The sequence below is a fragment of the Zonotrichia leucophrys genome, unplaced genomic scaffold (genome assembly GCF_028769735.1).
Source record: "Zonotrichia leucophrys gambelii isolate GWCS_2022_RI unplaced genomic scaffold, RI_Zleu_2.0 Scaffold_379_50008, whole genome shotgun sequence".
Lineage (NCBI taxonomy): Eukaryota > Metazoa > Chordata > Aves > Passeriformes > Passerellidae > Zonotrichia > Zonotrichia leucophrys.
In genome coordinates, this window is record NW_026992584.1 from 317 (window position 1) to 27237 (window position 26921).

General features: G+C 50.2%; 2 protein-coding genes across 2 annotated transcripts in view; both read left to right on the top strand.

The window, feature by feature from the left end:
• Positions 1–21423, top strand: LOC135441626 (multiple epidermal growth factor-like domains protein 8; the record flags this gene model as incomplete). Its single annotated transcript, XM_064701182.1, has 11 exons — positions 1–68; positions 2192–2330; positions 6675–6872; positions 10691–10951; positions 12047–12174; positions 12983–13042; positions 15565–15678; positions 16580–16878; positions 17712–17874; positions 20183–20375; positions 21291–21423. Coding segments are annotated over 8 exons (1209 nt in total), but the record flags the coding sequence as incomplete, so codon positions are not given.
• The window catches only part of LOC135441628 (multiple epidermal growth factor-like domains protein 8), a 14154-nt gene continuing 7708 nt past the window's right edge, over positions 20476–26921 (top strand). Inside the window, exons 1-5 of the mRNA XM_064701184.1 lie at positions 20476–20544; positions 21438–21608; positions 23273–23403; positions 24603–24721; positions 25192–25257. Coding sequence (XP_064557254.1) covers positions 20503–20544; positions 21438–21608; positions 23273–23403; positions 24603–24721; positions 25192–25238 — 510 coding nt within the window. The 5' untranslated portion in view covers positions 20476–20502 and the 3' untranslated portion in view covers positions 25239–25257. The remainder of the gene's footprint in view (positions 20545–21437; positions 21609–23272; positions 23404–24602; positions 24722–25191; positions 25258–26921) is intronic.

Genomic DNA, 26921 nt, shown 5'->3' on the forward strand with positions numbered 1-26921 from the left:
GTGATCGAGGCCCGGCAGCGCTCGGCTCCGTTCCTGCTGCCCGAGGAGGCGCTGGGGGACAGCCCCAGGTGAGAGAGCAAATCCCACAGAATGCCCAAGGAAAAACAAACAAAATCCCGAAAAAAAACCCCAAAATCCCAAAGGAAAAACGCCAAAAATCCCAAAAAAACCCAAATTCCAAACGAAAAACTAAAAATCATAAAAACCCCAAATCCCAAAGGAAAAACCCCAATCAAAAACTCAATCAAAAGGAAAACCCAATCAAAACCCAAATCCCAAAGGAAAAAACCCTAAATCCCAAAGGAAACACCAAAAATCCCAAAGGAAAAAACCCCAAATCCCAAAGGAAAAATCCCAAAGGAAAAAACCCCAAAATCCCAAAGGAAAAGAAAAAAACAAATCCAAAGAAAAAAACCCCAAATCCCAAAGGAAAAACCCCAAATCATAAAAACCCCAAATCCCAAAGGAAAAACCCCAAATCATAAAAACCTCAAAATTCCAAAGGAGAAACCCCCAAAATCCCAAAGGAAAAACTCCAAATCATGAAAACCCCAAATCCCAAAGGAAAACCCCAAAAAATCCCAAAGGAAAAAACCCTAAACCCCAAAAAACCCCAAAATCCCAATGAAAAAAAACCAAAATCCCAAAGCAAAAAACCCCAAATCCCAAAGGAAAAACCCCAAATCATAAAAACCCCCATTTTCCCCCAATTTCTCTGATTTTTCCCCCCTCCAGGCTCCATCCCCTCCCTGTGCTCTCAGTTTTGGTTCTCCCAGAGCCGCAGCATTTCCCCATTTGAACCCCATTTTTTGCCATTTTTCCCAAATTTTTTCCCATTTTTTCCCCATTTTAAACCCATTTTTCCCAAATTTTCTCCCATTTTAACCCCATTTTTCCCCATTTTTTCCCGTATTTTTTTCCAATTTTTCCCATTTTTCTGACTTTTCCCCCCATTTTCCCCTCAGGCTCCCTCTCCCGGGCCCCGTTCCCTCCCTGGGCCCGGAGTTTTGGTCCTTTTGTTTCCCCATTTTCACCCCATTTTAACCCCATTTTTCCCCATTTTCACCCAAATTTTCCCATTTTTTCCCCATTTTAACCCCATTTTTCCCCATTTTCACCCAAATTTTCCCATTTCTTCTCAATTTTAACCCCAATTTTCCCCATGTTTCTGATTTTTCCCCTCAGGCTCCGCCCCCCGGGCACCGTTCCCTCCCTGGGCCCGGAGTTTTGGTCCTTTTGTTTCCCCATTTTAACCCCATTTTCACCCAATTTTTTCCCATTTTCCCCCATTTTTTCCCATTTTTTCCCCATTTTTACCCAAATTTTTCCTGGTTTTTTCCCCATTTTTCTGACTTTTCCCCGCATTTTCCCTCAGGCTCCGCCCCCAGACCCCGTTCCCTCCCTGGGCCCGGAGTTTTGGTTCCCCCACAGCTGCAGCATTTTCCCCATTTTAACCCCATTTTTTCCCCATTTTATCCCCATTTTTCCATTTCTTCCCCATTTTCACCCCAATTTTCCCCATTTTTCTGATTTTTCCCCTCAGGCTCCCTCCCCCGGGCACCGTTCCCTCCCTGGGCCCGGAGTTCTGGTCCTTTTGTTTCCCCAAATTAACCCCATTTTAACCCCATTTTAACCCGTTTTTTCCCCATTTTAACCCCATTTTACCCCATTTTTCCCATTTTAACCCCATTTTTTCCCTTTTTTTTCCCCATTTTCCCGACTTTTCCCTCCATTTTCCCTCAGGCTCCGCCCCCCGGGCACCGTTCCCTCCCTGGGCCCGGAGTTCTGGTCCTTTTGTTTCCCCATTTTAACCCCTTTTTACCCCATTTTTTCCCAATTTCTCAGACTTTTTCCCCATTTCCCCTCAGGCTCCCCGCTCCAGACACCGTTCCCTCCCTGGGCTCGGAGTTTTGCTTCTGTTTTTCCCCATTTTTTCCCCATTTTAACCCCATTTTTCCCCATTTTAACCCCACTTTTTTCCCGGTTTTTTTCCATTTTTCCCATTTTTCTGACTTTTCCCTCCATTTTCCCTCAGGCTCCGCCCCCCGGGCCCCGTTCCCTCCCTGGGCCCGGAGTTTTGGTCCTTTTGTTTCCCCATATTAACCCCATTTTAACCCCATTTCTTCCCCTTTTAACCCCATTTTAACCCCATTTTCCCCCACTTTAACCCCATTTTCCCCATTTTAACCAGCGAGGCGGAGCAGGAGCGGCTCCGCGCCGCCCTGGTGCTCTGTTACGGCCGCGTGGCGGCGGCGGCGCCCCCGGAGCTGCTGCGCTCGCGCCTGGAGCAGCAGCTGCTGCAGCGCCTCCTGCAGCACTCAAAAACCAAGGTCAGAAACCCGGATTTTATCGGGAATTTATTGGGAATTTATCGGGAATTTATTGGGAATTTATTGGGAATTTTTGGGATTTTTTGGGGGATTTTTTGAGATTTTTTTGGAATTTTTTTTTAATTTTTTGGGGGTTTTTTTAAATTTTCTGGTAATTTTTTGGGGAATTTTTGTGGATTTATTAGTAATTTATGGGGAACTTTTAGGGATTTCTTGAGGATTTTTGGGGGGATTCTTTGAGATTTTTTTGGAATTTTTTTTGAATTTTTTGGGGTTTTTTTCGAATTTTCTGGTAATTTTTTGGGGATTTTTTGTGGATTTACTAGGAATTTATTGAGAATTTTCGGAGATTTTTTTGGGGGGATTTTTCGGGATTTTTTGGGGGGATTTTTCGGGATTTTTTGGAATTTTTTGGATTTTTTTTGAGTTTTCTGGTAAATTTTTGGGGAATTTTTGTGGATTTACTAGGAATTTATTGGGAATTTTGGTGGATTTCTTGAGGATATTTTGGGGGGATTTTTCAGGATTTTTTTGGAATTTTTATGGAATTTTTTAAAATTTTCTGGTAATTTTTGGGGGAATTTTTGTGGATTTACTAGAAATTTATTGGGAATTTTTGGGGAATTCTTGAGGATTTTTTGGGATTTTTTGGGGGGATTTTTCGGGATTTTTTTGAATTTTCTGGTAATTTTTGGGGGAATTTTTGTGGATTTACTAGGAATTTATTGGGAATTTTTGGGGATTTCTTGAGGATTTTTTGGGACATTTTTTTGGAATTTTGGGGGATTTTTGGGGAATTTTTTTGGGTTTTCTCCTGATTTTTTTTTGATTTTTAAAACATGTTTTTTAAATTTTCTGAGAATGTTTTAGGAATTTTTGGAGAATTTACTGGGAATTTTTTGAGAATTTGCATTTTCCAAGAATTTTCTGAGAATTTTCAGGAATTTTTGGATAATTTTCTGGGAATTTGACAGAAGTTTCCAAACATTTTCTGGGAATTATTGTGGATTTTTGGGGGATTTTTTTTCAAATTTCTGGGGGAATTTTAAAACAAAGTTTTAGTGAATTTTCAATGACCGGTGGTGTCCCCGGAGCTGCTGCACCAAAAAATGAGAATTTAAGAGAATTTACCCAGAAATTCTTGGAAAATTTATGGCAATTTATTGGGAATTTATTGCAGATTTTATGGGAATTTTTTGGGAATTTTTTCAGATTTTTGTTGAATTTTTATAGAATTTTTTTTTTATTCTTTTTATAATTTTCTGGAAATTTTTGGGGGAACTTTCGGGAATTTTAAAGGAATTTTTGGGGAGATCTTCCAAGAATTTTCTGAGAATTTTCAGGAATTTTCTGGAAATTTTACAAACGTTTTCTGGAAATTTTACAGGAAGTCTCCAAACTTTTTCTGGCAGTTTTTTGGGAATTTTTTTTTGGAATTTACAGAGAATTTAATGGGATTTTTTGGGGGAAATTTTGAGGGAATTTTGAAAAAAAATTTAATTGAATTTTCAATGAGCGGCGGCACTGATCAGCAATGGGAAATTTATTGGGAATTTATTGGGAATTTATTAGGAATTTTATGGGAACTTACAGGGAATTTTTGGGGAATTTTTGGAGATTTTTTTTTTTAATTTCTGTGAATTCCCTGTGAATTTTCAGAGAATTTTCCAGGAATTCTGCCTTGGAATTTCCTGGGAATTTTTTTGCACTTTCCAGGAATTTTCTGGGAATTTTTCATGAATTTTTTTTTAAATTTTCCATCAATTTCCTGGGAATTTCATGGGAAATCTTGAGAATTTTCCAGGATTTGTTGGGAAATTTTTTTTTTTTTTTTTAAATGTCATTCCAGGGGTTTTGAAAGTTTCGGGATTGGGTTTTTCCCCTTGGAATTTCATTTCTTTTTCCGATGGAATTTCATATTTTCCAATGGAATTTAATTTTTTCCTACTGGAATTATTTTTTTCAGGGGGAATTCTGTTTTTTTTTCCAAGGGAGTTTTACTTTTCCCACTGGAATTTCGATTTTTCCAAATTGATTTTGGCTTTTTCCCGGTTGGAATTTCATTTTTCCCGCTGGAATTTTGCTTTTCCCAGTGAAATTTGGGATTTTCCTGATGGGGAATTCTGTTTTTTCCACTCGTTCAGGTTCTGGGAATAAAAGTAGAGACCAAGGTAGGGAATTTTGGGATTGGCCTTGGGATTTTTTCCTCTTTCTGCTTTTTCTTCGCATTCCGGCCTGGAAGTGCTTCCCGAGAAAAATCCGGAATTTCTGGGGAAATTCCCAGGAAAATTCCCAGGAAAAGGGAGGGGAAAAGGAAATTCTGGAAATTCCAGCCCAGAATTCCATGATCCCAAAATTCCATTAATTCCCCGACCCTAAAATTCAATAATTCCATTTTTCTGGAATTCCGCAACTTCACAATTCCATAAATTCCATATATTCCATGATCCCAGAATTCCACAATTCCAGAGATTCCACGATCCTGTAACTCCATAATTCCCTAACTCCATTATTTTGTAGCTCCACAATCCCAGAATTCCATAAATTCCGTGATGCCATAATTCAGTAATTCCAGAATTCCAAAATTCAATATTTCCCTGAATCTGTAATTCCACAATTCCAGCATTTCCGTAAATTCCATAAATGTCACAATTCCATGAATTCCACAATTCCCTAAATCCCATTTTTTAAATGTCATTCCAGGGGTTTTGAAAGTTTCGGGATTGGGTTTTTCCCCTTGGAATTTCATTTCTTTTTCCGATGGAATTTCATATTTTCCAATGGAATTTAATTTTGTGAGGGGATTTGGGGTGGTTTTGAGGCCTGGATCCAGCGGCTCTCGGTGGTGGCCAGGCTGGCCAGGGCCCCCAATTCCACGGATTTGGTGAGAAAATCGGGAATTTTGGGGAAAACCGGGAATTTGGAGGATTTTTTCTGGAATTTTTGGGGCGATTTTTGGTGGTTTTGGGGCGTTTTTGAGGCGTTCTGGGGTTTTCAAAATGGCGGCTTGGGGAGCTCTGTGGTGGCCAGGCTGAGCAGGAGCCCAAATTCCACAGATTTGGTGAGAATATTGGGAATTTTGGGGAAAAATCCGGAATTTTGAGGGAAAGATGTGGAAAATTTGGGGATTTTGGGGGGAGATTTGGGAAATTTTGGGGGATTTTTGGTGGTTTTGGGGCGTTTTTGAGGCGTTCTGGGGTCTCAAAATGGCGGCTTGGGGAGGTTTGGGACGTGTGGGAGAGGAAAATTTGGGATTTTTTAGGGATTTTTTGTTTAAATTTTGGGATTTATTTTAGATTTTGGGGATTTTTTCTGGGATTTATTGGGATTTTTGGAGATTTGTGGACATTTTTTGGGGATTTTTTGAGGGGATTTGGGGCAGTTTTGGGGCTCTCTGTGGTAGCCAGGCTGGGCAGGAGCCCAAATTCCACGGATTTGGTGAGAAAATTGGGAATTTTGGGAAAACTCAGGAATTTTGAGGGAAAAATGTGGAAAATTTGGGGAAAGATGTGGAAAATCTGGGGATTTTGGGGGAAAGATGTGGAAAATTTGGGGATTTTTGGGAATTTTGGGGCATTGTGGGGATCTCAAAATGGCGGCTTAGGGGAGATTCAGGATTTGTGGGATAGGAACATTCTGGGATTTTTGAGGGAATTTTTGGGGAAAAAAGCGGAATTTCGTGCCGGGATATTTTTGAGGAGGGGTCCCAACACTGAGACCCCTCCCCAAATTCCAAAGTGTTAAAATTCCGATGGAAACAAGCTGAATTTTGAGCTTAAAAAAATGGATTTTTGAGCTAAAAATGTGACATTTTCACCTAAAACCCGGGAATTTTTTGGGCAAACAGTGGGATTTCAGGGTGGGCTATTTTGAGGAGGGGTCTCTGTGTGTGTGGCGCCCCCTCCCCAAATTCCAAACCCTCAAACCTCCACCATTTTGTCAATAAAAAAGTGGAATATTGAGCTAAAAACTCTGAATTTCACTAAACCGAATTTTGGCAAACGCGGGATTCAGTGCTTTTGAGGGTCTGGTGTGTCGACCCCTCCAATTCAGAGAGCGCGCTGGGCGCAGCAGGACGAGTATTTCCATTGGAAAGTGGATTTGGCAAAACTCGAATTTCGGAAAAGCGGGATTTCAGGGTGGGCTATTTTGAGGAGGGGTCTGTGTGTGTCTGACGCCCCCTCCCCACATTTCCAGGAGGAAGTCGGCCACTGAGATTTTCCCATTGGAAAGTGGAATTTGGAGCTAAAAACTCGGAATTTTTTCGGGAAAAAGCGGGATTTGGTGCCGGGCTATTTTGAGGAGGGGTCTGTGTGTGTCTGACGCCCCCTCCCCACATTCCAGGAGGAGGTCGGCCGCTGGGGGGCGCAGCAGGAGCGCGAGACGCGGCCCCTGCGCCGGCCCCGGCCCGAGCGGCTCTTTGGCAGCGCCGAGCGCGGCAATCGGTACCTGCTGCAGGTGGAGGCGACGCTGAACGCGACGGGAGGGCTCAGCGCCGAGCTCACCCTCACCTGGGACCGCACCGGCGTGCCCGGGGGCAGCGTGAGTGATTAAAATTAATTTGGGAATTTTTTGGGAATTTTTTCCGGGTGTTTTGGGGGTTTTTTGGCGTAATATAGTGAATTTTCAGCCATTTTTTGGCGATTTTTTGTGAATTTTTTAGTGCTGTATAGTGAATTTTACAGGGATTTTGGTCCCTAGAGGTCTCCAAGAATGCATTAAAAAATTGGGATTTTTTGGGGATTTTTTTCCAGGTGTTTTGGGGCAATATAGTGAATTTTCGCTGATTTTTTGACCATTTTTTGGCGATTTTTCGCGATTTTTTCTGGATTTTTTGGTGCTGCATAGTGAATTTTACAGTGAATTTTACAGGGATTTTGGTCCCTAGAGGTCTCCAAGAATGCATAAAAAATTGGGAATTTTTTTGGATTTTTTAATATTTTTTGTGCATTTTTTTTGAATTTTCATGAATATTCAGGAATTTTTTTGAAATTTTTGGGGATTTTTTTGGTAATGTTTGGACACATTTTTGTGAATTTTTCAGGATTTTTCAGGAATTTTTCAGGGATTTTGGGTGATTTTTTGGTGAATTTTTCAGTGATTTTTGTGGGATTTTTGTGGATTTTTGGGGATTTTTGTGGGATTTGGGGCTGTGTGGGAGCGCCGAGCTCACCCTCACCTGGGACCGCACCGGCGTGCCCGGAGGCAGCGTGAGTGATTAAAATTAATTTGGGATTTTTTTGGGAATTTTTTGGCATTTTTTTCTGGGTGTTTTGGGGCAATATAGTGAATTTTCGCTGATTTTTCGGCCATTTTTCGGTGATTTTTTTAGCAGGAAATCTCCTTTTTCTCCATTTTTTGGGACCATTTTTAGATCGTTTTAGGACGTTTTTGGGATCATTTCAGGACCTTTTTTGGGACCATTTCAGGCCCATTTTAGCCGACTTTAGCACCATTTTTTCAGGTTTTTTTCCCCCCAAATCCCCATTTTTCCCCCCAAAACCCCACTAATTTCCCCCAAATCTCCTTTTTTTGGGACCATTTTGGGACCATTTCAGGCCCATTTCAGCTGATTTTTGAGCCATTTTTCCGGCATTTTTTCCCCAGAAATCTCCATTTTCTGCATCTTTTAGGACCATTTAGGAACCATTTTGGGACCTTTTTGGGGCCGTTTTGGGGCCATTTTTTGGGTGTTTTTAGAGCCATTTTGGGACCTTTTTGGGGCCATTTTTTCGGGGTTTTTTGGGTGTTTTTAGGGCCATTTTGGGACCTTTCTTGAACCATTTCAGGCCAATTTTAGCCGATTTTAGCACCATTTTTCCGGGGTTTTTTCCCCCCAAATCCCCATTTTTCCCCCTCAAATCCCTCTTTCTCCCCAAACCCCACCTTTTCTCCCATTTTTTGGCAGGAAATCTCCTTTTTCTGCATCTTTTAGGACCATTTTGTGACCGTTTTAGGGCCATTTTGGGACCTTTTTGGGGCCATTTTTTGGGTGTTCTTAGGACCATTTTGGGACATTTTTGGGGCCATTTTAGGAACCATTTTGGGGCCATTTTTTGGGTGTTTTTAGAGCCATTTTGGGACCTTTCTGGAACCATTTTGGAACCTTTTTGGGCCATTTTTTGGGCATTTTTAGGGCCATTTTGGGACCTTTGTTTTTGGGCGTTTTAGGACCATTTTGGGACCTTTCTGGAACCATTTTGGGGCCATTTTTTGGCTTTTAGGCCCATTTTAGCTGGAATTTTTGGCCCATTTTCGGTGTTTTTTTACCTTTGACCCTAAATTGGCCATTTTTCCCCCAAACCACTATTTCCCAATCTCTCTTTTTTTCGGGAATTCTTTTTCTGCATTTTTAGGACCATTTTGTGATCCTTGGAACCTTTTGGGGACCATTTTTTGGGTGCTTTTTTGGCCATTTTTGGGATTTTTAGGAACCATTTTGGAGCCATTTTGGGTGTTTTTAGGACCATTTTGGGATCTCTCTGGAACCTTTTTGGCCATTTTTTGGCCATTTTGGATGTTTTTAGGGCCATTTTGGAGCCATTTTTGGGCCATTTTTAGGGCTTTTGGGACCATTTCTGGAACCATTTTTGGGGCCTTTTTGGGCTGTTTTAGGAACCTTTTGGGCCTTTTTGGGGTTAACCATTTTGGGACCTTTTTGGGGCCATTTTAGGAACCATTTTGGGGCCTTTTTGGGGCCATTTTTGGGTGTTTTTAGGGCCATTTTTTGGGTGTTTTTAGAGCCATTTTGGGACCTTTCTGGAACCATTTTGGGACCTTTTTGGGCCATTTTTTGGGCATTTTTAGGGCCATTTTGGGACCTTTCTGGAACCTTTTTGGGGCCGTTTTAGGAACCATTTTGGGACCTTTTTGAGGCCATTTTTGGACCATTTTTTGGCCATTTTTTGGGTGTTTTCAGGGTTATTTTGGGACCATTTCAGGCCCATTTTAGCCGATTTTAGCACCATTTTTCCGGGGTTTTTTCCCCCCAGATCCCCATTTTTCCCCCCAAAACCCCATTTTTCCCCCAAACCCCACCTTTTCTCCCATTTTTTTCACAGGAAATCTCCTTTTTCTGCATCTTTTAGGACCATTTTGTGACCGTTTTAGGAACCATTTTGGAACCATTTTTGGGGCCTTTTTGGGGCCGTTTTAGGAACCATTTTGGGATCTTTTTGGGGCCATTTTGGGGCCATTTTTGGGTGTTTTTAGGACCATTTTGGGATCTCTCTGGAACCTTTTTGGGGCCATTTTTTGGGTGTTTTTAGGGCCATTTTGGGACCTTTTTGGGGCCATTTTTGGGTGTTTTTAGGACCATTTTGGGACCATTTTTTGGCCATTTTTTGGGTGTTTTTAGGACCATTTTGGGATCTCTCTGGAACCTTTTTGGGGCCATTTTTTGGGTGTTTTTAGGGCCATTTTGGGACCTTTCTGGAACCATTTTTGGGGCCATTTTTGGGACATTTTTGGGGCCATTTTAGGAACCATTTTGGGGCCTTTTTGGGGCCATTTTTTGGGTGTTTTTAGAGTGATTTTGGGACCTTTCTGGAACCATTTTTGGGACCTTGTTGGGGCCATTTTGGGACATTTTGGGGCCATTTTTTGGCCGTTTTTTGGGCGTTTTTAGGACCATTTTGGGACCTTTCTGGAACCATTTTGGGGCCATTTTTAGCACCATTTCAGGCCCATTTTAGCCGATTTTAGCACCATTTTTCCGGGGTTTTTTCCCCCCAAATCCCCATTTTTCCCCCAAAATCCCCACTAATTTCCCCCAAATCTTTTTTTTTTCAGGAAATCTCCTTTTTCTGCATCATTTAGGACCATTTTGTGACCGTTTTAGGAACCATTTTGGGACCTTTTTGGGGCCATTTTTGGGACCTTTTTGGGGCCATTTTTTGGCCATTTTTTGGATGTTTTAAGGAACCATTTTGGAGCCATTTTGGAGTGTTTTTAGGACCATTTTGGGATCTCTCTGGAACCTTTTTGGGGCCATTTTTTGGATGTTTTTAGGGCCATTTTTGAGCCATTTTTGGGCCATTTTTAGGGCCATTTTGGGACCTTTCTGGAACCATTTTTGGGGCCTTTTTGAGGCTGTTTTAGGAACCTTTTGGGGCCATTTTTGGGTGTTTTTAGGACCATTTTGGGACCTTTTTGGGGCCATTTTAGGAACCATTTTGGGGCCATTTGGGGCCATTTTTGGGTGTTTTTAGGACCGTTTTGGGACCATTTCAGGCCTATTTTAGCCGATTTTAGCACCATTTTTCCGGGTTTTTTTCCCCCCAGATCCCCATTTCTCCCCCCAGATCCCCGTTTTTCCCCCAAAATCCCCACTAATTTCCCCCAAATCTCTTTTTTTTCAGGAAATCTCCTTTTTCTTCCTGGAGCCGTTCCGGGGCTCCCCCGGGGGCTGCCCCCGGCGCCCCTCCTGCCTTTCCTGCCTGGCGGACTCGGGGTGCGCTTGGTGCCCCCCCAGCGCCTCCTGCCACCCCCGGCTGCCCCAAAATCCCCCAAATTCACCCCAAAACCACCCCTGTGGGAACCAGGGGGGGCCCCGGCTGGTGCTGCACCCCCAGAACTGCGGCCTGTGCAAGGAGCACCGCGAGTGCCGAGGGTGCGCTGCGGTGAGTGAGCTGGAAATGGGGGAAAATGGGAATTTGGGGGAAAATCTGAAAATTTGGGGGGAAAATCTGAAAATTTGGGGGGAAAATCCCGGGGGTGGATTTGTGGGGGAAATGGGGGACTTGGGGGGGGAAAATCCCCGAAATTTCGCGGGAAAATGGAACATTGGGGGGTGAATCTGAAAATTTGTGGGGGGAAATGAAGGGTTTGCGGTGAGGAAATGGAATGGGGGAAATGGGAAATTTGGGGGGAAAATCTGAAAATTTGGGAGGTTTGGGGGGGAGTTTGGGGGGTTTGAAAGGAATTTGGGGGGGGTTGAAAGGGGATTTAGGGGGGATTTTGGGGAAGTTTTGGGGTTGGAATGAATTTGGGGGGATTTTGGGGGTTTAAAGGGGGTTTTGGGGGATTTGGGGGTCCCAGGCTGTGCCAGGAGCACCGCGAGTGCCGCGGGTGCGCTGCGGTGAGTGAGCCCCAAAAATGGGGGGAAAATGGAAATTTGGGGGAAAATCTGAAAATTTGGGGGGAAAATCTGAAAATTTGGGGGGTTTGGGGGAAAAACTGAAAGTTTGGGGGGAAAACTGAAAATTGGGGGGGTTTGAAAGGAATTTGGGGGGATTTAGGGGGGATTTGGGGGTCCCAAAACTGTGCCAGGAGCACCGCGAGTGCCGAGGGTGTGCCACCGTGAGTGAGCCCCAAATTGGGGGGAAAATCTGAAAATTTGGGGGGAAAATGGAAATTTGGGGGAAAAACTGAATATTTGGAGAGGGTTTTGAAGGAATTTGGGGGATTTTGGGAGGGTTTAAAGGGGATTTTGGGGGATTTAGGAGGGTTTAAAGGGGATTTTGGGGGGGATTTGGGGGTCCCAGGCAGGGACCAGGTCCCAGGAGCACCGCGAGTGCCGCGGTCAGCGCCCTGAAATTGGGGGGAAAAATGGAAATTTGGGGGAAAAATGGAAATTTGGGGTGGTTTGGGGGAAAAATTGAAAATCTGGGGGGGAAACTGAAAATTTGGGGGGAGTTTGGGGGGTTTAAAGGGAATTTTCAGGGGGGATTTGGGGGGGTTTTGGGGGTGACCCCTCCCCAAATTCTCCTTTTCAGGACCCTTTCTGTGAGTGGCAGACCCTGGGACCCCCCGACTCCAAACGGGGCGACTTCGTCTGCAGCCGCCGGGGGAGGGACCCCCGGGCTGTCAGGGACCCCCAAAAATGTCCCCCCCTCTGCTCCAGGTGAGGGTTGGGGGATTTGGGACCTTTTGGAATTTTTGGGGATTTTTTGAGATTTTTTTCAGATTTTTTTCGGATTTTTTTGGATTTTTTTGGGATTTTTTTCGGATTTTTTTCGGATTTTTTTCAGATTTTTTTTGGATTTTTTTTGGATTTTTTTGGGACTTTTTTCAGATTTTTTTCGGATTTTTGGGCAATTTTCAGGCTTTTTTTGGGCAATTTTTGGTGATTTTGGGGGGATTTGGGACCCTCAGGCTGTCAGGGACCCCCAAAAGTGCCCCCCCTCTGCAGCAGGTGAAATTCGGGGGGTTTGGGTCTTTTTGGGACTTTTGGGGATTTTTTGGAATTTTTGGGAATTTTTTTGAGGCATTTTTGGGGCTGTTTTGGGCCATTTTTGGGGATTTTAAGCTCCTGGAACGTCCCAAAACCACCGGGCTTTTTTTGGGTCGGGGGTCTCTGGTTCCCCCTGAATTTGGGGAGGGGTCTCAAGACTCTCTGGGTATTTTGGGGAGGGGTCCCAGGGTTATTTTGGGGCTGTTTTGGGCCATTTTTGGGGGTTTCAGGTCCTGGAAGCTCCCAAAACCACCGGGGTTTTTTTGGGTTGGGGGTCTCTGGGTCCCCCCTGAATTTGGGGAGGGGTCTCGGGGTATTTTGGGGCTGTTTTGGGCCATTTTTGGGCCATTTTTGGGGGGTTTTAGGTCCTGGAAGCTCCCAAAAATTCCAGGTTTTTTTTGGCTCGGGGGTCTCTGGGTCCCCCCCCCCCCCCATGAATTTGGGGAGGGGTCTCAGGCGCCGCCCCTCCCCCCCCCAGCCGCAGCTCGTGCTCCTCGTGCCTCGCTCCATATGGAGAGTGCCGGGGGTGGGCCGACAGGTGAGGGCAATTGGGGGTCCCCGAAAGGTTTGGGAGGTCCCCGAGAGGTTTGGGGGGTCCACGAGAAATTTGGGGGGGTTTGGGGGGGGTTTTGGGGGGTTTTGGGGCGATTTCAGGGGGATTTTTTGAGCAATTTTAGGGGGTACCTTTGCGGCCTACCTGGCCAGGTTCCCGTACGGGGAGTGCCGGGGGTGGACCGACAGGTGAGGGGGGCCCCGAGAAATTTGGGGGGTTCCCGAGAAATTTGGGGGGTCTCCGTTAAATTTGGGGGGGATTTGAGGGGGTTTGGGGGGATTTTGGGGTGATTTCAGGGGGATTTGGGGAGGTTTTGGGGCAAAATTTTGGGAGAACTCAACAGGGTTTGGGTGGATTTTGGGGGGTCCTTGAAATGTTTGGGGGGGATTTGGGGGGGATTTGAGGGGGTTTGGGGGTGATTTAAGGGATTTTGGGGGCATTCAAGGGGGTTTGGGGGGGTCCTCGAAAGGTTTTGGGGGGTCCCCGAGAAATTTGGGGGGGATTTGAGGGGGTTTGGGGGGATTTTTGGGTGATTTAAGGGAGATTTAGGGGGGTCTTGGGGAGGGAATTCAAGAGATTTTGGGAGCATTCAAGGGGGTTTGAGGGAAGTTTTGGGGGCATTTTGGGGAGAGTTCAAGGGGGTTTGGGCGGATTTTGGGGGGTCCTTGAAATGTTTGGGGGGTCCCCGAAAGGTCTGGGGGGTCCTTGAGAAATTCGGGGAGGATTTGAGGGGATTTGGGGGGATTTTGAGGAGGTTCTGGGGAGGGAATTCAAGGGGGTTTGGGGGGTCCCTGAAAGGTTTGGGGGAGTCCCTGAGAAATTTGGGGGGGATTTTGGGGGGTTTGGGGGAATTCAAGGGGGTTTGAGGGGATTTTGGGGGGTCCCTGAAATGTCTGGGGGGTCCCCGAGAAATTTGGGGGGGATTTGAGGGGGTTTGGAGGCATTTTGGGGTGATTAAAGGGGGTTTTGGGGCAATTTAAGGGGGATTTGGGGGGGTTTGGGGGAAGGTTTGGGGGGAGTTGAAGGGGGTTTGGGGGGATTTTGGGGGATCCTCAAAAGGTTTGGGGGATCCCAGAAATGTTTGGGGGGTCCCTGAGAGGTTTGGGGGCGATTTGAGGGGTTTTGGGGTGATTTCAGGTGGATTTGGGGAGGTTTTGGGGCGATTCTGAGGCAATTTAAGGGAGATTTTGGGGGGGTCCTTGAAATGTTTGGGGGGTCCCCGAGAAATTTGGGGGCGATTTGAGGGGGATTTGGGGCAAAATTTTGGGGGAACTCAACAGGGTTTGGGTGGATTTTGGGGGGTCCCTGAGAAATCTGGGGGGGATTTGAGGGGGTTTGGGGGGATTTTGGGGTGATTTCAGGGGGGTTTTGGGGGGTCTTGGGGAGGGAATTCAAGGGGGTTTGGGGGCATTCAAGGGGGTTTGGGGGGTCCTCGAAAGGTTTGGGGGGTCCCTGAAAGGTTTGGGGGAGTCCCCGAGAAATCTGGGGGGGATTTGGGGGAATTTTGGGTCGATTTGAGGGGGATTTTGGGGGGGATTTGGGGGCGATTTTAGGGGGTTTTGAGGGAAGGTTTGAGGGGAGTTTGGGGGATTTAAGGGAGTTTTCGGGGAAGGTTTTGGGGGGATTTTGGGGGTTTGGGGGGTCCCCAAAAAATCTGGGGGGGATTTGAGGGGTTTTGAGGGAATTTTGGGGGCATTTTGGGGCGATTTTAGGGGATTTTTTGAGCAATTTTAGGGGGGTTTGGGGCGAAATTTTGGGGCAATTCTGAGGCGATTTAAGGGAGATTTTGGGGGGTCCTTGAAATGTTCAGGGGGTCTCTGAGAGGTTTGGGGGGTCCTCGAGAAATTTAGGGGGGATTTGAGGGGGTTTGAGGGGGTTTGGGGGCATTTTGGGGTGATTTTAGGGGGATTTAGGGGGGTCTTGGGGAGGGAATTCAAGGGGGTTTGGGGGGGTTTGGGGGGTCCCTGAAATGTTTGGGGGATCCCTGAGAAATTTGGGGGGGATTTGGGGGAATTTTGGGTCGATTTGAGGGGTTTTGGGGCGATTTTGGGGCGTTTTGAGAGGAGGTTTGAGGGGAGTTTGGGGGGGTTTAAGGGAGGTTTTGGGGGGATTTGGGGGTTTGGGGGGTCCCCAAAAAATCTGGGGGGGATTTGAGGGGGTTTTGGGGCGATTTTGGGGTGATTTAAGGGGGAGTTGGGGGAAATTTTGGGGGGAATTCAAGGGGGTTTGGGGGGATTTTGGGGGGTCCCTGAAAGGTTTGGGGGGACCCCATTAAATCTGGGGGGGATTTGAGGGGATTTGGGGGAAATTTTGGGGTTTTTGGGGGCAGTTTTTGGTGTGGTTTTGGGGTGGATTTTTGGGGATTTTGGGGGTTTTGGGTGGTTTTTGGGGTGGATTTTTGGGGTTTTTGGGTGGTTTTTGGGGTTTTCGGGGTGCTTTCTTTGTGTTCCCAGGGTTCCCGAGGCTCTGGGAGTTGATTTTGGGGCGGTTTTGGGGTTTTTTTGCAGCGTCCACTCGGCCCCGCAGTGCCAGGGCTGCTCCGAGCTCGGCTCCTGCCGGGAGTGCCTGAGGCAGCACCGGTGTGGGTGGTGCGGGGAGAGCAGGAACCCCGGCCTGGGCAGGTCTGAATTGGGGCTGGGGGCTGCAATTGGGGCTGGGGGCTTCGGGGGCTCGAGTTTGGGGGGAATTTTGGGGATTTTTTTGGGATTTTGGGGATTTTTTTGGGATTTTTTGGGGATTTTTGGTGATTTTGGGGTGTGGGGAGAGCAGGAACCCCGGCCTGGGCAGGTCTGAATTGGGGCTGGGGGCTGCAATTGGGGCTGGGGGCTTCGGGGGGCTCGAGTTTGGGGGGAATTTTGGGGATTTTTTTGGGATTTTGGGGGATTTTTTTGTGTTTTTTTGTGATTTTGGGGCAGTTTTGTGGTGTGGATGGTGAGGGGAGAGCAGGAACCCCGGCCTGGGCAGCTCTGAATTGGGGCTGGGGGCTGCAATTGGGGCTGGGGGCTGCACTTGGGGCTGGGGGCTTCGGGGGGCTCGAGTTTGGGGGGAATTTTGGGGATTTTTTTGGGATTTTTGATGATTTTTGGTGATTTTGGGGGTGTGGGTGGTGCGGGGAGAGCAGGAACCCCGGCCTGGGCAGGTCCGAATTGGGGCTGGGGGCTGCAATTGGGGCTGGGGGCTTTGGGGGGCTCAGGGGAGTCTGGGGGGGCTCGAGTTTGGGGGGATTTTGGGGGATTTTTTGGTGATTTTTGGTGATTTTGGGGCAGTTTTGGGGTGCGGGGAGAGCAGGAACCCCGGCCTGGGCAGCTCTGAATTGGGGCTGGGGGCTGCAATTGGGGCTGGGGGCTTCAATTGGGTCTGGGGGCTTCCACTGGGTCCTTTTTTGAGGGATTTTTGGAGGTTTTTTGGGTGATTTTGGGGCTTTTTTGGGGCTGATTTTGGGGTTTTTTTGGGGCCGATAAACGCCCAAATTTCCCAATTTTTCCCCAATTTCCCCCAATTTTCCCCATTTTCCCTCCCCAGGTGCTTCGAGGGCGACTTCTCGGGGCTGCACAACTTCCCCAACTGCTCTGCGGCCATGAGTGACCACCAGAGTGACCACAGGAGTGACCACAGTGACCACAGTGACCACACTGACCACCACAGCGACCACAGCAGTGACCAGAGTGACCACCAGGGAGTTCCAAATGACCACCAGAGTGACCACAGCAGTGACCACACTGACCACAGTGACCACAGGAGGGATCAGAGTGACCCCCAGTGACCCCGCTGACCACTGGGATGATGCCAACGGCCACCACAATGACCACCCGAGTGACCACGTAAGTGACCAATGGGGTGACCCCGATGACCACTGGGGTGACCCCAGTGACCACCACGGTGTCCCAAATGACCACTGGGGTGACCACAAGAGTGACCCCAATGACCACTGGGGTGACCCCAATGACCCCAATGAGCAATGGAGTGACCTCAATGACCACTGGAGTGACCACAAGAGTGACCCCAATGACCACCAGGGTATCTCCAATGACCACCAGAGTGCCCAGAGCACCCAGGATGACCAAAGTGACCTCCAAGGTGACCCCAATGACCACTGGGGTGTCCCCAATGACCACCAGGGTATCTCCAATGACCCCAAAGACCAATTGAGTGACCCCAATGACCATGGGGGTATCTCCAATGACCACTGGGGTATCTCCAATGACCATCAGAGTGCCCAGAATGACTTTTGGGGGGTTTTGGGTTCGGTTTTGGGGGCACTTCAGGGGGTGTTTGGGGGGGCTCAGCGGGCCCAGACACGGTGAGAATCGAAATTTGGGCAATTCGGGATTTTTGGGAATTTTTTGGGGGGTTTGTTGAAATTTTTGGGTTTTTTTGTCGAAATTTTGAATTTTTCCATTGGAATTTTGGGGGGTTTTTTGGGTATTTTGGGGTTTTTTGGGGGGAATTTTGGGAACCTCACTTCACCTGCGGGGTTACCTGTGCCCAGGTGTGACCCAGGCGTGCAGGACCTTCCCTGGGGCCGTTTTTGGGGCTGATTTTTTTGGGTTTTTGTCAAAATTTCGAATTTTTCCATTGGAATTTTGGGGTTTTTTTGGGAATTTTGGGGTTTTTTTGGGAACCTCCCCTCACCTGTGGGGTTACCTGTGCCCAGGTGTGACCCAGGCGTGCGGGGCCGGCGGGGTTTGGGCGTTCCTGAGCTGCCCCCCCGAGGACGAGTGCGAGAACGGGCACCACACCTGCGGGCCCAGCCAGGTGTGCCGCGACCTGGCCGACGGCTTCACCTGCACCTGCCGGGCGGGGTACAGCGTGGACAGGTGAGGGACACACCTGGGCAGGGCTGGGATACACCTGGATAGGGCAGGGACACACCTGGGCAGGTGAGGGACACACCTGGGCAGGGCTGGGACACACCTGGGTGGGGCTGGGACACACCTGGATAGGGCTGGGACACACCTGGGAACTCAGGGACACACCTGGACAGGTGAGGGACACACCTGGGCAGGGCTGGGATACACCTGGATAGGGCAGGGACACACCTGGGCAGGTGAGGGACACACCTGGGCAGGGCTGGGACACACCTGGGTAGGTGAGAAATGGGACAGGGACACACCTGGGTGGGTGAGAAATGGGACAGGGACACACCTGGGTGGGTGAGGGACACACCTGGATAGGTCTGGGACACACCTGGATAGGGCTGGGACACACCTGGGTGGGGCTGGGACACACCTGGGTGGGGCAGGGACACACCTGGGTGGGGCTGGGACACACCTGGGGGCTTCACCTGCACCTGCCGCGCGGGGTACACCATGGACAGGTGAGGGACACACCTGGGCGGGGCTGGGACACACCTGGGTAGGTGAGGGACACACCTGGGTGGGTGAGAAATGGGGCAGGGGCACACCTGGGAACTCAGGGACACACCTGGACAGGTGAGGGACACAGCTGGATAGGGCTTGGACACATGTGGGCAGGTGAGGGACACACCTGGGTGGGGCAGGGACACACCTGGGAACCCAGGGACACACCTGGACAGGTGAGAAATGGGACAGGGACACACCTGGGTGGGTGAGGGACACACCTGGGAACTCAGGGACACACCTGGATGGGTGAGGGACACACCTGGGTGGGGCTGGGACACACCTGGGTAGGTGAGGGACACACCTGGGTGGGTGAGAAATGGGGCAGGGGCACACCTGGGAACTCAGGGACACACCTGGGCAGGTGAGAAATGGGACAGGGACACACCCGGATAGGGCAGGGACACACCTGGGCAGGTGAGGGACACACCTGGGTGGGGCTGGGACACACCTGGGAACTCAGGGACACACCTGGATAGGTGAGGGACACACCTGGACAGGTGAGAAATGGGACAGGGACACACCTGGGTGGGTGAGAAATAGGGCAGTGACACACCTGGGTGGGGGACAAGGGACACACACTGGGCGGGGGTGGGACAACACCCTGGGGGCTCACCTGCACCTGCCGGGCAGGGTACACCATGGACAGGTGAGAAATGGGGCAGGGACACACCTGGGTGGGGCTGGGACACACCTGGACAGGTGAGGGACACACCTGGGTGGGTGAGAAATGGGGCAGGGACACACCTGGGAACTCAGGGACACACCTGGACAGTTGAGAAATGGGACAGGGACACACCTGGGTGGGTGAGGGACACACCTGGGAACTCAGGGACACACCTGGATAGGTGAGGGACACACCTGGACAGGTGAGAAATGGGACAGGGACACACCTGGGTGGGTGAGAAATAGGGCAGTGACACACCTGGGTGGGGCTGGGACACACCTGGGCAGGTGAGGGACACATCCCAAGTAGGCCAGGTGTATCTCAGGTGTTACCCAGGTATCTCAGGTGTATCCCAGGTGTATCTCAGCTATCCCAGGTGTATCCCAGGTGTGCCCCAGGTATCTCAGGTGTGCCCCAGGTGTGTCTGGGCTATCCCAGGTGTCCCCCAGGTGTGCCCCTAACCCCAGTGCCCTTGCAGCCGCACAGGTGAGGGACACATCACAGCTATCCCAGGTGTGCCCCAGGTATCTCAGGTGTGCCCAGGTGTGCCCCTAACCCTGGTGCTGTTCCAGCCGCACAGGTGAGGGACACATCACAGCTATCCCAGGTGTGCCCCAGGTATCCCAGGTGTGCCCCGGTGTATCTCAGGTGTGCCCCAGGTATCTCAGGTGTTATCTCAGGTGTGCCCCAGGTATCCCAGGTGTGCCCCGGTGTGCCCCTAACCCTGGTGCTGTTCCAGCCGCACAGGTGAGGGACACATCACAGCTATCTCAGGTGTGTCCCAGCTATCCCAGGTGTACCCTAGATGTATCACAGCTATCTCAGGTGTATCTCAGGTACCCCCAGCCCTCCCCCCTAACCGTGGTGCCGTTGCAGCCGCACAGGTGAGGGGCACATCACAGCTATCCCAGGTGTGCCCCAGGTATCTCAGGTGTTATCTCAGGTGTATCTCAGGTGTGCCCCAGGTGTATCTCAGGTGTGCCCCAGGTATCCCAGGTGTGCCCCAGGTATCCCAGGTGTGCCCCAGGTATCTCAGGTGTATCTCAGGTGTGCCCCAGGTACCCCCAGCCCTCCCCCCTAACCGCGGTGCCGTTGCAGCCGCACAGGTGAGTGCCGCCCCGTGTGCCGCCAGGGCTGCGCCAACGGCACCTGCCTGGAGCCCGACAGGTGTCGCTGCCACTTCGGCTTCGTGGGCGGGGACTGCGCCACGCCCTGCGCCTGCAACGGCCACAGCGACTGCGCGGGGCCCGCCCAGAGAGACACCTGCCTCAGGTGTATGAACAACACCCAGGTGAGCTCAGGGGGGGTTACCTGGGGGTTACCTGGGCTCCAATTGGGGTTACCTGGGGGTTACCTGGGGGGGCGGGGACTGCGCCACGCCCCGTGCCTGCAACGGCCACAGCGACTGCGCGGGGCCAATGGAGAGAGACGCCTGCCTCAGGTGTATGAACAACACCCAGGTGAGCTCACCTGGGCTTACCTGGGCTCCAGGTGGGGTTACCTGGGGCACTCGCAGGTGCACTCTGGCAGGTACAGGGGTGGGAGTGGCTTCGGTGGAGTGGGAACACACCAGGACACCTGGGAACAGGACCTGAGCTCAACCTGGGGACGTACATCGGGACTGGCACCCACGTGCCAACGCCACAGTGACATCCCTTGGAGAGACGCTGCCCAGTTATGACAACACCCACAGTGACACACGGCCAACCAGGTGACCACATGGTGGCACGAGTGGGACACCACACTGACACACTGACCACACCCACAGTGACACACCTGTGACGCACACAATGACACACCCACAGTGACACACCCACAGTGACACACCTGTGACGCACACAATGACACACCCACAGTGACACACCCACAGTGACACACCTGTGACACACCCACAGTGACACACCCACAGTGACACACCTGTGACACACCTGTCGTTGCAGGGCCCGCAGTGCCACCCGGGCTTCGTTGGCTCCGCCCTTTCCGGCGGCTCCTGTCTCACCTGTGACACACCTGTGACACACCCACCCACAGTGACACACAGTGACACACATACACCTGTAACACACACACAGTAACACACCTGTTCTCACCTGTGACACACACAGTGACACACAGTGACACACACACACACAGTGACACACCTGTGACACACCTGTCACACACCTGTGTGTAACACACCTGTTCTCACCTGTTCTCACCTGTGCAGGGCCCGCAGTGCCAGCAGTGCCGCCCGGGCTTCGTTGGCTCCGCCCTTTCCGGCGGCTCCTGTCTCACCTGTGACACACCTGTGACACACCCACAGTGACACACCTGTGTGTAACACACCTGTTCTCACCTGTTCTCACCTGTGCAGGGCCCGCAGTGCCAGCAGTGCCGCCCGGGCTTCGTTGGCTCCGCCCTTTCCGGCGGGTGGTGCCTCCCCTGCCGCTCCTTCTGCCGCGGCCGCGCCCACGTTTGCCTGAGCCGCGCCCACCTGGAGCGGCACCGGCGCGACCCCGCCCGGCACCCGCTGGAGGCGCACCTGGTGAGAGGGACCGGGCACACCTGGGGGCACCTGGGGAGCGCACCCGGGGGCACCTGGGAGGGGATAAATGCCAAAAACTGGGTGAAGTTTGGGTGGGAAATGGGGATTTGGGGGTTACCTGGGGGCACCTGGGCACACCTGGGGGCACCTGGGAGGGGATACATGGAAAAAACTGGGTGAAATTTGGGTGGGAAATGGGGATTTGGGGGTTTGGGGTTACTTGGGCGCACCTGGGGAGCGCACCTGGGGGCACCTGGGGACACACCTGGCACACCTGGGGGCACACCTGGGCACACCTGGGAGGGGATAAATGCCAAAAACTGGGTGAAATTTGGGTGGGAAATGGGGATTTTGGGGGGTTTGGGGTTACCTGGGCACACCTGGTGAGCAAACTGGGCACACCTGGGGGCACCTGGGAGGGGATAAATGCCAAAAACTGGGGTGAAAAATAGGGATTTTGGGGGGTTTGGGGTTACCTGGGCACACCTGGCCACACCTGGTGAGCAAACTGGCACACCTGGGGGCACCTGGGCACACCTGGGGGCACCTGGGAGGGGATAAATGCCAAAAACTGGGTGAAATTTGGGTGGGAAATGGGGATTTTGGGGGGTTTGGGGTTACCTGGGCACACCTGGGGGCACCTGGGGGCGCACCTGGGGGCACCTGGGAGGGGATAAATGCCAAAAACTGGGTGAAAAATGGGGATTTTGGGGGGTTTGGGGTTACCTGGGGGCACCTGGGCACACCTGGGAGGGGATAAATGCCAAAAAATGGGTGAAATTTTTGGGTTTGGGGGGGATTGGGGTTACCTGGGCACACCCGGGCACACCTGGGGGTACCTGGGCACACCTGGGAGGGGATAAATGCCAAAAAAAGGGTGAAATTTGGGTGGGAAATGGAGATATTGGGGGTGTTTGGGGTTACCTGGGACACATTTGGGACACATTTGGGGCGCACCTGGTGGGCACACCTGGGTACGGGAAATCACACCTGGGCACACCTGGGACACATTTAGGACACACCTGGGCACAGCTGGGGATTGGCAAACACACCTGGGCACACCTGGGGATGGGCAAACACACCTGGGCACACCTGGGACATGTTTGGGTCACAGCTGGGCACACCTGGGGATGGACAAACACACCTGGGCACACCTGGGACACATTTAGGACACACCTGGGCACAGCTGGGGATTGGACAAACCACGGGCCAAAACCTTGGGACACCTGGGCACAGCTGGGGATTGACAAACACACCTGGGCACACCTGGGCACACCTGGGGATGGACAAACACACCTGGGGACACACCTGGGCACACCTGGGCACACCTGGGGATGGACAAACACAGCTGGGCACACACCTGGGGACACCTGGGCTTGTACAAACACACCTGGGCACACCTGGGGACGCTTGGGCATGTACAAACACACCTGGGGACACCTGGGACACGTTTAGGACACACCTGGGCACAGCTGGGGATTGACAAACACATCTGGGCACACCTGGGACATGTTTGGGTCACACCTGGGCACACCTGGGCTTGTACAAACACACCTGGGCACACCTGGGACACATTTGGGGCACACCTGGGCACACCTGGGACACATTTAGGACACACCTGGGCACACCTGTGCCCACCTGTGCCCACCTGTGCCCACCTGCAGCTGCACCCGTGGGTGCCCGAGGGCCCCAGCGAGGCGCAGGCCGTGTGCGTCAACTGCCAGGACAACAGCGTGGGCGACAGGTGCGACACCTGCCGGGCCGGGTTCTTCATGCTGGATGGCACCTGCACCAGGTGAGGCACCCGGGAGGGGAATTTGGGGAAAAACGGGGAAAATCGGTGAAAATTTGGGGAAAATCGACAAAAATTTGAGGATTTGGGCACACCTGGGCACACCTGGGCACACCTGGGGATGGAAAAAAATGAGACAAAAAATGAGAAAAAATTTGGGAAAAAAATATGAGGAATGTTTGGGGAAAAATGGGGAAAATCGGTGAAAATTTGGGGAAAATCGACGAAAATTTGGGGAAAATCGACGAAAATTTGAGGATTTGGGGACACCTGGGCACACCTGGGGATGGAAAAAAATGAGACAAAAAATTGAGGAAAAATTGGGAAAGTTTAGGGAAAAAATGGGTGAAAATTTGGGGAAAATGGGTGAAAATTTCAGAATTTGGGCACACCTGGGGATGTGAAAAGAGGAGACAAAAAATGAGGAAAAATTGGGAAAATTTTGGAAAAAAAATTGGGAAAATTTTGGAAAAAAATTGGGGAAAATTTGGAGCAAAGTTGCAAAAATTGGAGGAAAATATGGGAAAAAATTGGGAAAATTTTGGGAAAAAATTGGAAAAATTTGGGGAAAATTTGAGGAAAATTGGGGAAAATGTGGGAAAAAAATTAGGGAAATCCAGGAGAAACTCAGGAAAATTTTGGGCAAAATGGGGAGGGGGTTTCACCTGTCTGAGGTGAGCACAGCTGGGCAAAAAATTATCAAGAATTGGGGAAAATTGTGGGTAAAAATAGGGGAAAAAGATCATGAAAAATTGGGGAAAAAATTGGGAAAAAATTGGGGAAATTTGGGAAAATTTGGGATGGCATTGAGCTGATTGGTGCCCACCTGTGGGCAGGTGCCACCTGCAACGAGCTGGGGAAAACTGGCAAAAATTGGGGGGAAAAATGGGAAAAAATAGGAAAAAAATCATGAAAAATTTGGGGAAAAAAATGGGAAAAAATTGGGGAAAAATGGTAAAAAATTGGGGAAAATTTGGCATGGCATTGACGTGATCGGTGCCCACCTGCGGGCAGGTGCCAGTGCAACGGGCACGCCGACACCTGCAATGAGCTGGGGAAAAAATGGGGAAAAAATAGGAAAAAAACCATGAAAAATTTGGAAAAAAATGGGAAAAAATTGGGAAAAAATTGGGAAAAAAAGGGGAAATTTTGGGCAAACCAGGGAGGGAGGACTGAGCTGATTGGTGCCCACCTGTGGGCAGGTGTCACCTGCAACGGGCACGCCGACACCTGCAACGAGCTGGACGGCACCGGGTGCCCGTGCCAGAACAACACCGAGAGCGGCGCCTGCCCCGAGCGCAGAGACTGCTACCGGCACCAGGTAACGCACCTGGGCACACCTGGGCACACACCTGGGCATGGCTGGCACAGCTGGCGGGGAGAAAACGGGGGAAAACGGCGAAAAATGGGTGAAAATGGATGGAAATTTGGGGATTTTGGAGGAGAAATTGGGAATTTGGGCACAGCTGGGCACACCTGGGCACGGCTGGCACAGCTGGGGGGGAGAAAATGGGGGAAAAATGGTGAAAATTGGGTGAAAATCGGTGGAAATTTGGGGCTTTTGAGGGAAAATTGTGGATTTGGGCACAGCTGGGCACAGCTGGGGGGAGAAAATGGGGAAAAAATGGTGAAAATTGCGGGAAAATCGATGGAAATTTGGGGTTTTGGAGGGGAAATTGGGAATTTGGGGGCACCTAAAATACACCTGGGCACAGCTGGCACAGCTTGGGGGGAGAAAATGGGGAAAAAATGGTGAAAAAAAACCCGTTGGTTTTTTTTCCCGTTTCCCAGGAATTCCTGCGGGCGGAGCCTCCGGAGGCTGCGGGAACAGGCCCTGAGCGCCTGCGCACACCTGGTGTATCCTGAGCCCGGAATTCCCAACATTCCCAAAATTCCCAAAATTCCGGGAGTTCTGGGGTTGGGATTTGGGATCTGGGGGTTGGATCCATGGGAATTACCCTGGGAATTCCAGGAATTTCAGGAATTCTGGGATTGGGATTTGGGCTTGGATCCTTGGGAATTATCCCAGGAATTCTGGGGTGTCCTTGGGAATTCCCAAAATTCCCAAAATTCCCAGAATTCTGGGATTGGGATTTGGGGTTGGATCCTTGGGAATTGTCCAGGGAATTCTGGGGCGTCCTTGGGAATTCCCAAAATTCCGGGATTGGTATTGGGGGTTGGATCCATGGGAATTATCCCAGGAATTCCAGGAATTTTGGGAATTCCGGGATTGGTATTGGGGGTTGGATCCTTGGGAATTATCCCAGGAACTCTGGGGTGTCCTTGGGAATTCCCAAAATTCCCAAAATTCCGGGAATTCTGGCATTGGGATTTGGGGTTGGATCCTTGGGAATTATCCCAGGAATTCTGGGGTGTCCTTGGGAATTCCCAAAATTCCCAAAATTCCCAGAATTCTGGGATTGGGATTTGGGGTTGGATCCTTGGGAATTGTCCAGGGAATTCTGGGGTGTCCTTGGGAATTCCCAAAATTCCGGGATTGGGATTGGGGGTTGGATCCATGGGAATTATCCCAGGAATTCCAGGAATTTTGGGAATTCCGGGATTGGTATTGGGGGTTGGATCCTTGGGAATTATCCCAGGAACTCTGGGGTGTCCTTGGGAATTCCCAAAATTCCCAAAATTCCGGGAATTCTGGCATTGGGATTTGGGGTTGGATCCATGGGAATTATCCCAGGAATTCTGGGGTGTCCTTGGGAATTCCCAAAATTCCCAAAATTCCCAGAATTCTGGGATTGGGATTTGGGGTTGGATCCTTGGGAATTGTCCAGGGAATTCTGGGGTGTCCTTGGGAATTCCCAAAATTCCGGGATTGGTATTGGGGGTTGGATCCATGGGAATTATCCCAGGAATTCCAGGAATTTTGGGAATTCCGGGATTGGGATTGGGGGTTGGATCCTTGGGAATTATCCCAGGAACTCTGGGGTGTCCTTGGGAATTCCCAAAATTCCCAAAATTCCGGGAATTCTGGCATTGGGATTTGGGGTTGGATCCATGGGAATTATCCCAGGAATTCTGGGGTGTCCTTGGGAATTCCCAAAATTCCCAAAATTCCCAGAATTCTGGGATTGGGATTTGGGGTTGGATCCTTGGGAATTGTCCAGGGAATTCTGGGGTGTCCTTGGGAATTCCCAAAATTCCGGGATTGGGATTGGGGGTTGGATCCTTGGGAATTATCCCGGGAATTCTGGGGCGTCCTTGGGAATTCCCAAAATTCCGGGATTGGTATTGGGGGTTGGATCCATGGGAATTATCCCAGGAATTCCAGGAATTTTGGGAATTCCGGGATTGGGATTTGGGGTTGGATCCATGGGAATTATCCCGGGAATTCTGGGGCGTCCTTGGGAATTCCCAAAATTCCCAAAATTCCGGGATTGGGATTGGGGGTTGGATCCATGGGAATTATCCCAGGAACTCTGGGGTGTCCTTGGGAATTCCCAAAATTCCCAAAATTCCGGGAGTTTTGGGTTTGGGATTTGGGATTTGGGATTTGGGGTTGGATC